General features: G+C 39.7%; 2 protein-coding genes across 2 annotated transcripts in view; one reads left to right on the top strand and one right to left on the bottom strand.

The window, feature by feature from the left end:
• Nucleotides 1–5,322, bottom strand: part of rngtt (RNA guanylyltransferase and 5'-phosphatase) — a 72,044-nt gene extending 66,722 nt beyond the window's left edge. The window contains exons 1-4 of the mRNA XM_012836014.3: nucleotides 4,834–5,322; nucleotides 3,880–3,989; nucleotides 3,657–3,760; nucleotides 2,598–2,686 (exon numbers count right to left, since the gene is read on the bottom strand). Coding sequence (XP_012691468.1) covers nucleotides 2,598–2,686; nucleotides 3,657–3,760; nucleotides 3,880–3,989; nucleotides 4,834–4,897 — 367 coding nt within the window. The 5' untranslated portion in view covers nucleotides 4,898–5,322. The remainder of the gene's footprint in view (nucleotides 1–2,597; nucleotides 2,687–3,656; nucleotides 3,761–3,879; nucleotides 3,990–4,833) is intronic.
• A 3,774-nt stretch (nucleotides 5,323–9,096) lies between these two features.
• On the top strand, nucleotides 9,097–12,022 carry pnrc1 (proline-rich nuclear receptor coactivator 1). Its single transcript, XM_012836015.3, has 2 exons — nucleotides 9,097–9,853; nucleotides 10,580–12,022. The coding sequence occupies exons 1-2, from the start codon at nucleotides 9,440–9,442 to the stop codon at nucleotides 11,033–11,035; spliced, it is 870 nt and encodes a 289-aa protein (XP_012691469.1). The 5' UTR covers nucleotides 9,097–9,439; the 3' UTR covers nucleotides 11,036–12,022.
• The last annotated feature ends 643 nt before the right edge of the window (nucleotides 12,023–12,665 follow it).

Here is a 12,665-nt window from a genome sequence, read left to right as displayed (position 1 = left end):
GTTTGCATGTTTCATCACTTGTTTTGAGTGCATTCTATCTTTTGGGTCTATTCTGGTTTTATTTCCTTGCTTGTTTGCTGTGCACAAATAGGCTTACTGCAATTAAGTTCCTTTGTTTCAAAACTCTTTTGGATAATACATTTTGATTGCAATATCTAGAGCAGGGGTCTTCAACCTTTTTCAGCCCAAGGACCCCTTGGCTGAAAGAGACACTGAGCAGGGACCCCCACCCCCGCCACCCCAAATTTGGGCCTGATATTCATATATTTTATTTGGAACTAAGTGTCTGTCACTCACACACACACACACACTCCCCTACATATGTTTGAACATAATTGCAAATCATCTGTGACACACAACTCGTTTCAATTTATTCTGTTTATTATTGAAATGTTTTCTCCCTTACAGTTAGCCTTCACTCTGTATTCAATTAGGGAGGGACAAAGAATTGAGTAGCTTGAGAAGCTTAAGTATGGATGAAATATCTCATACCTAGTGAGAGATCTGACGTTTGAGAATTCAACAAAATTGCAACAAAATTCTCCCTATGAAGCATGCAGTGCGTCATACATGGCTCTTGCACCGTCTGTGCACATCGCGACACATTTTGGCCAGGGTATATCATGTTCACGGAAAATAATTGTCGATCACTTTAAAAAAAAATCTCTGAACTTGTTTTACGTCCAGGCAGCTGCTTACAGAATAGAAATTCCTCCTGCATCTCATTTTGGTCGACAAATCACAAAGCTGAGCGTCGTTTGACACATCGGTGGATTCAACTAATTGTAGTGCAAAATAATCTGCCTTTGGGAGTTTTGCGACTAGTAGTGCCCTCACATCAGCTGCCAATTCATCAATAGCATTGGGATGCTTTTCAGTTTTTTTACGTACTCATCCTTCCCAAACATTGTTTTGCACATATAGCTGCTGGCAATATTAAACTTTCCGCAATTATGTATGGCTGTTTGGTCTGAGCGACACGTAATGCAACTTGATAAGAGGCTTTTAAAGCTAGCTCGCACACTTTGGCTGATTGTCTCATCAAGGTCTGCTGGCCCTCGAAAGATTTTAAACAGGAAATATGTATAAAAAAAATATTTCAAGTGAGCATGGGTTGTCTTTAAGTGTCGTTGCAGCTTTGATGGTTTCATAGTTTCGTTTGATAGCACGGAAGAGCAAACCACGCACACTGGTAATTCGTCACCATCGGTCTCTTTGTAGGTGAAGGCAAACTTCAGATAATTCTCTGAATATTTACGTGTCTTCTCCCGTTTTGGCTGTTCATGGAAGGGGTGTTGGCATCCTCTGAAGGTAGGTAATCTGAACCGCCATCAGTGGTGTCTGACGTGGAGCTTTTGTTCGGAGAAATTACAAAACGATTGAGGCAGGTAACTTGTTTTGGCACCAGATAGCTAAATGTAGCTAAAAGTGCATAGGCCTATGTTGCCATGGATATCAAATGATTGCGTGAAGACTCATGGGTAGCCTATGTATTATTTTTAACGAATAGAAAGCCATTTTACGTTCTGTTTATGTTTATGTAGCCTATTGGACGTTTTACATTTTTGGAAGAGGGAAAAAATGCTTCAGATGAAATAATTTGGCGGACCCCCTGCAGTACCTCCGCGGACCCCCTGGGGGTCGCGGACCCCCGGTTGAAGACCTCTGATCTAGAGGAAGATTTTCTTGTATTAATTTCTAGGCTCCCGCCTGTAGCAGGTGCTGATGTTGCTCTTTATGACACATAACAATCGCTTATTAATAAGAATGGAATATAGATTAGCTAAAATAAGCGGGGTGTCTGTTGGGCCCGACCTGTTACAAATACGAAAAGGTGGGCCTCGGAGTATAAAAGGTTGGGAACCCCTGGTCTAGAGGGACCTCTACAGACATGGAGTTCTCCGTGGCTTACATGGAGAACATGAGAGGACAGCGATAGGAGCAAATAATTGCACGGCTTTATGGAAAGAACGTATTATGTAAAGCAACATCAAACTATATCGGTATAGACGGTATTGTCTCATCCTACATCTCATCTGAAAATATATCGGTATCGTCTTTGTTTTATTTGTCCTGGAAAAAAAACAAAGCTAAAACCAGTTAATTTGCTGGTCCTAAACAGCTGTTCGAAAGCTACCCTGAAGCAAGCTTCTGCTAAGCCGATATTGGCATATTCATCTCCATATGTTGGATCCAACTTCCTCATTACATTATTCGCGTAGGGAAGCCAAGTGTACAGGTCAGGTTTCTCTGGATTGAAGTTAAAGACCGTATGCACGAGCCAAATCAATTGAAACATGCTTACCTAGCAGCAGTATATTAGAGGCCCTTGGTTCTTAACAACTGACAGATGGCAAAAGTAGCCTACTTCATTCCTAAAACAGAAAATTCCTCTTCTCCCAAGATTGGTGGCGTTAATATATTGTGGGTTGTTTTTGTTTCTTTTTTTTTTATGACGGTCTTGAGGATGTGGATCACTTAACATATCCATTCATTCCTTTTACAGGCATATTACAAGGAATTTTCAAACTTGCTAATCCACCCCCTAGGAGATACAGACATGCAAAAAGGAGGATCATGGAATGAGCCATTCTTACCAATCAGTTCTGTGGGATTTCTCTCCATGAAGTGCTCGCACCACCGGATAAATATCCCTGTGACCTCGACTGTTGGGCACTCACCATGGCTATATGGAGGAGAGAGAAAAGGAAGTGGGATCACCTCTCAAATTAAACAGGTTTGGGGCCAGACACAGCCTGCTGTTCCAAACTTTTATACACCTTTCATACATTTCTAAAATAATTAAACTTGTTCGCAAATTGATAAGACCGGCAATCACACAAATGTTGTGCATAATTTGTTGTGGAACGCATTCAGTTATGTTCTGGTCCCTGAGATTATTATTATTATTATTTTTTAACTAGTTCTACTCCAATTAATGTAAATGTAATGCAAAAGATGTATCTGCAGTAACAGTGGATTACTAACCTTAACCTGGCACGTCAAATAAGAGAATGAATGCAATACACAGATATATTTTTACGGTAAGTCTGATATCTGCCAGGTTGTTGCCCCAAGGCAGTTGACGTGGCAGCTTAGGTGTTACTAGGCTAGTTACGGTGGTTGCTACAGTGTTCCTATGATATAGCAAAACCACCCTGAGATAGTTGCCATGATGGTTGCTAAGGCCTTACAATTGAAGTTGAAGTGATTGCTATATTGGTTGCAAGGGTGTGGGACATGATGGTGTGGTTACAGTCGTTTGACGAAGAAAAAGAGAGAGGCAAATACAGTGAAACCATTCCACCATTCATTTCAAAGGGGAAACAGAGTGATGCTAAACAACAATAATGTGAGAACAAGTGCATGATGAGGCATTAAAGGTTGGTCCATGATTCTAACCAAACACATTTTTGTCAAATTCAGTCAATTGCTCCCTGCAGTCCTCTAACTGTCCGTTCAGTGTGGCACTCAAAGAGTAGCAGGTTCTTAATAATAAACCTAGAAAGTAGATCCTCATCCAATTACTGTTAAGATATGCACCCAACAAATAAATAGCCTGTATGCAAAAATGTATTAAGTAGTTCATATGAACTATTTAAACATAATGTTTGGAAAACACCCCACGGAGTTTACACTTTATACTGTAGGCTTACCCTCTGCACTGCAGTTTGAAATATTTGATCCCTTCTTTTTCAATGTCATTCCGCTCATAAAACCGAGTAGTGTTGGTCAGATCGACGAGCAATCCCATTTTGACCTAAAATGTAAAAACATTCACTTTAATCATTTCAACTGATAATGAGGCAAAGCTATTTTTGTTATTGCATCAACCAATAACTTGCATATAGGAAAGAGAAAATATTTTTAAAAAGCTACCTTTAGACTCTTCAGATAGTTAGACAACATGCTTGGGTGAAATCTGTTTTCTTCTGGGACTTGGTCATCATATCTAGGACCCAACATCGTTTTCAGGGGAAGGAATTTTCCTTAAAAATAAAATAAACTTTACATTACACAAAAGCATGCCTTCACCTCAGTCCAATCTGGAAAGGAGAACATTTTGATATCTAAGCCAGGATAAATGGCTGTGGGTACCAAATACATAAATAAGAGTAAGTTACTTTACACACTGATCACACACTATCAAGTGTCAGATGTCATTTCCTGTGTGCGTTCACGTCACAGTTAAAGCGAAAACAACACCAGAGAATTTATAGATGGGTTCTAACACAAACCAGTATCTAGATTCTAGAAGTATCTAGATTCTAGAAGCCTATACTTGTAACGTTAGGCCTACGCGCCAAATTCACACACACAGTGAAGACCAGATATCAGTCAGATAAATGGGTTTGACAGTGAAAGTAGTTTATGGGCTATCCTGGTTATTGAAGAGAGCGAGTCGGGCATTTGGAAGTTAACTAACACGGACTGTACAATTAGTTAGCAAGTGGTCCAGCGTTACTTAACACCTATCAGGTGATACCATCTTTACAAATAATGAACTTTAGCTACCATTAAGCTTGTTGACACTTAGCTTACCAAGATTACATAGTTAACAGCTAGCCAGCTTTGAGAGACTGAACATGGCAGTAAGATTACACACTTGCATTCAAAGCGTTAGTTAACGTTACTCATCCCAGCAGCTAAAAGTAGCAAAACCAGCAAACTGCTTACCTACATAGCTGGTAAATGTTACGTTAGCAAGCAATAATAAGTTACATGCGCCAAATTAGTTAGATCTGCTAGCTAGGAGCTTGCTAGCTAACTAACGTCACTCAATTGGCTAGCTAACACGAGTTTGTTGTGTATGTTGTTATCATTGTTTTGTACCTGCTACGGGCTGCCCTCTTCTTGGACAATTCCGCCATCGCGGAGGTGGTCCTGTATGTGACATTATATCGGCGTTCTTCTGAGGTCCAGCAGACAGAAGCTCACGTCAAAGCAGACCACCAAAGGTTTAGCCCAGCATCAGTGCGATGGTCCACAGGAGAGGGTACTACAGCGTAGGCTGTAGCTCTCCTGTGGTCTGCCGTCTGGGCCTCTTAATTCTTTAGTCAAATAAATAACGGACTACTAAACGTTACTACTTTTTCTAAGTATATGTTGTCAAGTATTATTGTTCCTGTTTGTTTTTTAGCTCTGTTACCCCTACAATTCAGTAATAAGGCCGAATCATCAGCTCTCTAAACTCACCATCTGCGATGTCTACCAATGAACTACAATGCAATTCGCCATGTTAATCCCACAGTGCAATGCGCTGCTTCTTACTGTCTGCAGTAATGTGTAACGGCCACTAGGGAAACCAGAGCATGTCAGAGAAGGTGACTCGTCTCTTTTAATGCAGCAGTAAGAGTTTTGGTCTAAAACTAGTAAGTTAACAACCGAAAAGTTATGCAGAAACCTTGCAAACACCATCAACAGCCCATTTGGCTATGATTAAAGCTGGCACACATGCTAACGTTTCTGGCAATGTTTTGCCATTGCTTGAAAGTGCTTTTTGAACTTTTTTCTTAAATTTTCGAGGGGTCTTCAGGACTGGAACACAGAACTACATATTTTGCATATCCCGGGCAGCCAGTGTGATTGACAGGCATGTTTATGTATCCTGCACATGACCATATACAATGAAAATTAATTTCAAGATGATAGCACAATGAGTTGCCTGTAATAGCATACCTCAGAAAGTGGCAAATTGTTGCATGGTGTTGCTTTAATAAATTAATGGTTAAAGGCACGGCCCTTTATTATATTATTATTATTATCATCATTGCATATATTATATTATATTATTAATTATTATTATTATTATTATCCATTACACTTTTCATCAAATTCAGTGAAAACTCTGGTATTTGTACACAGTCCTGGCTCTGTAAATGGGAAACAGTTGGACTAAGCCATGAACTGATGCTATGAATAACAAGGGGCAATTTGATTTGGCTGTTGAGCTCAAAACACAAACTTTCACCAGAGTCGAGGACAGCGTCTTTAAGTATCGATAGACAGTATATGTTCGAACACTATTTGTAGTTTTTAAAAAGTAGTAAAAAGTGTAAGTAATTCAATTTAACCTTTTATGAGATAACAGTTATAGATCCAGCTATGTCTAACTTCACCATGGTCCTCAATCCATGACACACCTGACACCAAAGGAGTTTTGCACATTAATGGTATTTCAGAATAAAAGCCCATTCATAAATTCATGCATAAGCCCATTAAAGGGTAATCAACACAGTGTTTCAACACATTTTGAGTGATCATGTTTTCTGCCTGACTGTTCAGGAATCAAACCCAGGCCTGTAGATTGTTACAAAAGATTGTTGTTTAAATGTTACACTGACTTAGTCCCCTGTAGATCTTTATTTAAGAACTTGAAACATTGACCTAAGAGACGGTCTACCGCTAATAGTATCTGACGTGCTTACCAGTTAACAAACACTGCTATCTGATATTTCTCAAAAGAAAAATGCTCAGATTCAATTAATACATTTTCTTAGATACCAATGACTGAAAAAGTGATCTTGTGCAGTCGTTGCATAAGGGTATTGGAATAACAGGCACCTGGTCAGTCCCATGAAATCCATTGCCACTGATTAATAATAATATTAATAATAACTATTATTATTGTTACCTATTATTGTTATTGCCCTTCAGTGTTAACTGTCTTGTCTGAATGTTGTGAAATATTTGAATATCTGTGATGTTCGCAGAAACCGATGACATTGTAAATTTAAAGGGGGTATTATGAATATTTCACTTTTTGTAGCTATGCACATAGATTTAGGTATCTGATGTGCCCACCAACCCAAAAAAAGACAACCCAGTCAGTTTGTCAACAAACCCACTGCAGACAAGGGACATTTTTCACTAGCTAAAACTAACAGCTGCATTAATAACTTAGAATATGTGGTTAGGATCACTTGCTGCAGGATCTGCTGCTGTTATGGTTTGTAAGTTGAAGGTCTGCAAGATGAATTTTCTGTATCAACACTCTGAGAGATTGGGCGTAGGGGTTAGCATGTTGTGTGTGTGTGTGGGGGGGGGGGGGGGGGGACCTGGCCTTGGAGCCAAGTTGTGTATATCTGCAGCAATGCAATCACTAATGATGTGGTCAGTATTTTTTCTCTGTTTTCTGTGTATGCTACAGTGAACCTTTGGGCTAGCCTAATTGATGTATGCTCACTTGTACAGTAATGCGTTTTGATGTCTATGGAGTGTAATTTGTGTCAGAATTTATGTTTGGGTAGGTATACAACATGAAGATTTCTGTGAAATAGTTGTCTTATCCCAAAGACATTACCTCGTGAAAAGAGTTTGTGTTAGGATAGGGAGAGGTGTTAACAGTCCCCTACATACATGGTTCAAGGCCATTAGCCCTCCCATTGAAACCTTTCGACACTACAGTGACGGGCTCATAAATGTTAGATGGTCAAATGTGTTCATGAATGGCGTGATTAAGAGCTATTATGGGTAGAGCATACTCAAGAACAGACTCACCTGAAGTTACCAAAACGGCTTGTCAGTTTAGGGTTTTGCACATATTCCAGCACAAGTTTAAAAAAAAATGCAAATAGGGCATGCATAGTATGTCAATGTTATTGTACCTAAACTTGTGTAGAATTCAAAATAATGTGACTTTGAAACCACTGTAATGTGAAACCGTATGATAGTAGGTCTATTGGGATACATTTCATCAAATGCTTATGAGAGATTGATATGCTTTTACTTCATGTTGTATGCATGGTAGTGCAAAGCTCTTCAACATATATCTAAATATTATTTTTCCTCCAAAGACTCTACCTGGCAGCCCTGCACTTCAACGAAATTGCTGGCCGTCCTCAAGCAAGAACTTTCTGGTGAGCTGACATTTAGAATCAGTTTGTCTCCACCTCATTCAATATTTTCATACTGTGACAGCTTGTCAGCCAGTATCCCTGACTTGATCACCAAGTTAACACAACACGACAATTAAAGGAGCTTGTTTTTTTTAATATTTTGTATTAAGCAAGCAAAATACCTCCAGACATCAGTGAATTCCAAAGACATCAACCAACTTGGCAGTGGCATGGAAGAGTGAGGCATGTCGTCACCCGCGGAACAGGGGGGTTGGTATGAGCAGTGGCTCATTATCATTTAAAGGAACAGGCACTCAAAACAGACGCTCTGAACAGGGCTGTTTTAGACCTTAGACACCTCAACTTTGGGGTGGGGGTGTGTGGATATCAGATGTCTCCTTTAAAGGTTCAGATATGTTTAGATTGTTGACGGTGTAGGCCATGGAAGAGATTTGACTTCACCCTTCTGTTGTTGGAACCATTCTGTGATGTTTATGAGCAGGGTCATAAACCTCCACTTCCATGTAGAGCAGTCACTGGACCACCTTACTCCGAAATGTCTGCACCACTGGCACAACAAACAGTTGCAGTTTTTGGTCATTTATCGTGTCCTGTTTTTAATATTATGTTGTTATTTTCTCTTATTTTTCTCAGTTTTATTCATTTGACGTGTTTTTCTTTGTATTTCTTCTTATATTATATTATATGCTTTTCTATTCAGTCTTTCAAATTCTCTATGCTTTGCTTTTTAGCCTTTAGCCTCGACTGGAAAGCACTTTGGTTCAACTCCTGCGAAATGTGCAGGAGTTGAAAATGAGCTGAAAATGTGTGGATACGCATTGAGGAATGTCCACGTTGTCTTTCTCCAAACATAAACCTCTCCAGATGTATTAAAGAGGACAATATGACTCATTTTGTATGTCTGTGCTTCTTGCAGAATGTGTTTCTGCACATAACTATGATTTTTAATGTCCTCCTACTTTGAAGTTCTAACGGTTTAGCATCATCTGATATCAGTCACTGTCATTGTATGTCCCTCCACGAGCTCTTAGGTCCTATACAGCAAGCCTGTTAAACATTCCAAAATTCCCCCAAAATAAAACAGGACAAGCAGCCCTCGGCCACTACGCACCTGAAAGCTGTGGAACACTATACCAAAACAAGTATCCGACACTGTCTGACAGACAGGCGGGCTCGGTGGACGTTTTTAAATGGAGTGCACATAGGGGCGTGTCTGATCTACGAGGGCTCAGTTCTATCTAGCTGCTCTATCAGCAGGAAGTGCCCCCAAGCGCCATTTTCAGACTCTAAGTAAGCAGGAATCTGCGCCATCTCGGAAAGTTTGACAGAGCGGACGTTTATCCTTGACATAGTGGATATTCTACTGGATTACTTCATTGGTTTTTTTATCGAGAAGAGAAGCCAGTAATCTATGAATAATTCAAATACGGGCTTTTGCGCCATTGGAGTAACGTTAGCGAATAAGTTTGCTTCTCAGCTAGCTAGCTAGCATAGCTTACTTAGCTAACGTTAGCTAACAATACATATGTACAAATTTATCGCCAACACCGCAAGTGTTCACATTTAAGTGAAGGCCGTCGATGTATCCTCATCTGTTGTCAACAGATGACATCGGAATCATGCTCGCTGAATCAATTAGTCATCATATTGAATCAAATTTCGACAACATAGAGAATAACAAGCCCACAACAGTAACTTCTAATTCTACGGGGACGAACATCAACAAAACAAGACATGCTCTGTTCAAGAAAGGTAGCCGAAGAGTGCGCTCGACAGCTTCGAATTGCCAAAACGGAAATCAGCGTTCTCAACAACAGAACCAGAAACAAGGACTGTTAAGAATTACCAACCCAATGCGTCTTGCAGACATAAACAACAACGCACTAACAGCGCGGCCGAAATCCCCTGCCCAGTCGAATGCAGAGGCGGCGACCAATAAATCTCAAGCAGCTGTGTTAAGCACCCATCTGCTCAAAGCGGGGTCAAAAAAGGAGGTACGTATTCCTGCAATAAACGAGATCATAAGAAAGCATATGACATGGACATAACGTAGTGTGGCCAGATGTAGAACTTTGATGTTGCCTAATGCTGCATTGATCACTTCAAATATGTCAATAGCCTATACCATTAAGACATGACTTTTGCATTTGAACGTTGTTGAGTATGTTAAAACCTAAACTTGATTTGATTGATTACATTTGTAAGTTGCTTTTGGTGAAATGGTAGGGAACAGTTTACCTTAAATTTGTCTACAAGGCTCTAAAAGATAATAATGAATGGTCAAGATGAACAGCGGAATCGCTAAATCTCAGGTTGTCATAGGCGAAAATACCTATTTATAAACTTGTGACGAAGTCTTTCAAAGTTCTGATTCAAAGCCCTTAACTGTGCATGTTCACTCGTGTTTACATTCCTATATTCAGTCTCCCACAAAATGTGTGCTGCAATGAAGTATTGCTTTCAGTTTAGATAGGTGTGTGTGGGTCAAGAATCTGTATAAAGAAACCAGATAGCCTAGTTAATTTGCCTCAGCTGGCTTGGGCAGCATTAAAGGGCAGATCCAACAGTCATATTGTTCCTGTTCTAGTTTGAAATAAATAATTGTCTTGATTGTCTTCACTTTATGCTAAAATGTCATGGCTAACTCTGCACTAATGATGTTAAAATATTTGTCAGTTGAAAGTAATCTCATTGTTTCATGTTTCTGTCTTCATTATCAGCTGCTGAAATCAAAAACAGGAAGACCAGAGCGCTCATCTCAGCCATGTAATCAGACCATCCACAGCCCCAGTAAATGCGAGCAGACGCCACCAAATATCAGTAACCGGGGGCAGAAGAGCAAGTGTGCTGCTGGGAAAACATCTGTGAAGAAGTCTGACAGCAGTTGTGACCAGAGGCTCCAGACCAGTTGGAAAGAGGTTCAAAGACCTCTCAGCCCTGCCGATAGTGTCATGCTTGTGCATTTAAGTCCGTCTGAGTTCGTGCCAGAAGACGACTTTAAAGATGGCGAGAAGGTATACGCAGGTGCAAAGTTCAGTGAGCCTCCATCTCCTAGTGTTCTCCCCAAGCCACCAAGGCACTGGGTCGGAGAGAACACACATCAGTATGCCACTGACGGCCGAGAGCAGATGACTTCTCATTTAAAATCTCTGCTGAAGGTCCCAGATAAGCCATGATGGTTACATCTGGTAACAACAAATCACAATTTAAAAAATTATTACTAGTGCTCTGATGATTTTTTTCCACAGGAAAATTGCCTTTTAAGAATGCTGGGACAACTTGTTGCAACAGAAAATCTTGAATTACTGGACTTCTATATCATTGTCTTACAGTTGTGATGAAAGAGTTGTCAGAAAAGGTCTAACAAAATGTGTACATGTGTGTATTATATGTAATATATGTGTATATTTTCATGTTGTTTTAACAGAGTGAAATCTAGTTTTGTTACTGAAGCTTGAAAATGATGTATATTGCAATCAGGTGTGCTCTCGAAGTGTTAGAAAAATATACAACAATTTACAGCCGGAGGGGCACATTGCATGGAAGATGGTTTCTCACAACTTTGCACAAGAAAACCAAGGGGTCCTGTAAGTTGTGAGAAATGTGGTTGATACGTAGTAGGGTGCTGTTAACTCACTGCTGTGATGTCTGCTGGCAGTGGCTGACTGGAGAGTGGCCAGTTTAAATGGAACAGTCTGAAAAGCCTATACAGTTGACTGAACATGTAAATGGTTGCAAGGTTGGCAGTTGGATCCACTCTTCATTGAGAAGTCCTACCCACAGAACTGGAGCAGAGCACAACTGATCCAAAAGAAGACATATTCAAAATAACAAGCACTTATGTGTCTCATTTTACTGGGACAATATTGAAAATTATGAGATTAATTTTGACCAAAATGTTTTTTTTAATGGCCACAGATGTGGGCAGTCTACATTTGCACTGATGAGACAAGTTACATTTTATTCTGACAATGCATTTTTCACTGAAGCTATGACAATGGTGTGTCAAGTAATTTAACATATTTTGTTGCAACAAATCCAGTCTTTTGAAGGACAACTACTATGTGATATTAGAGCATTTCCCAAACTTAAATTGGCATGTGAAACGACTTTTTTTTTTTTTTTTTTACAAATTAACAAAATAAAGAAATTGGCTTTCCCCATTTTGCTGTGTATAATGGCTTTGTTGTGAAAACGTCATCGTATAGATGTATATAGAAGCACAGTCCCACACCAGAAGTTGAAGGTTAAGCCTATGACGGCTAGATTCTAGCTAGTTCGTCTCTTTCGTCTTGATTATACTTTGCGCGTCTGGGAGGTATCGTGGCCCAAAATGATCAAAAGACGTCACGTTTATTCATCTGTATATTCAGTGATGTTTGTTAGGCTTTTTGGTTTGGGTAGTCTATAAAGAAAAGGCGCAATTATGTGCTATAATATTATTTTATTCCAGTTGAGTTTCATTCATTCGCTCAGACTCTCCAAGCCTTTTTGTGTGACAAATTTGCATCACCTTTTTTTAAATCAAGGTGCAGTTTGTAATTCTAGCTACCAAAAAAGAGACAAAGTAAATTAAAGGATTTTGGCAAATGTACCTCTGATTCATATCAGATGGGCTAGGCTTGGAGGGATTTTGGTAAATGTACTTCTTATTCATATAAGATAGGCTAGGTTTGGAGGGATTGAAAATATTCAGTTGCAAGTTCCATGAAGGTGTGGAAACCAGATGCATAAAATGCAAAAGCAGAAGTGACCAATATCCTACATAAATGGGAAATTCATAAGATATGGGCGACTGGGAGCAAC

This window comes from Clupea harengus, chromosome 15 (genome assembly GCF_900700415.2).
Source record: "Clupea harengus chromosome 15, Ch_v2.0.2, whole genome shotgun sequence".
In the NCBI taxonomy this organism is placed as follows: Eukaryota; Metazoa; Chordata; class Actinopteri; order Clupeiformes; family Clupeidae; genus Clupea; species Clupea harengus.
The sequence above is the reverse complement of the archived record's forward strand: the minus strand, read 5'-3'. Positions and strand labels throughout refer to the sequence as shown.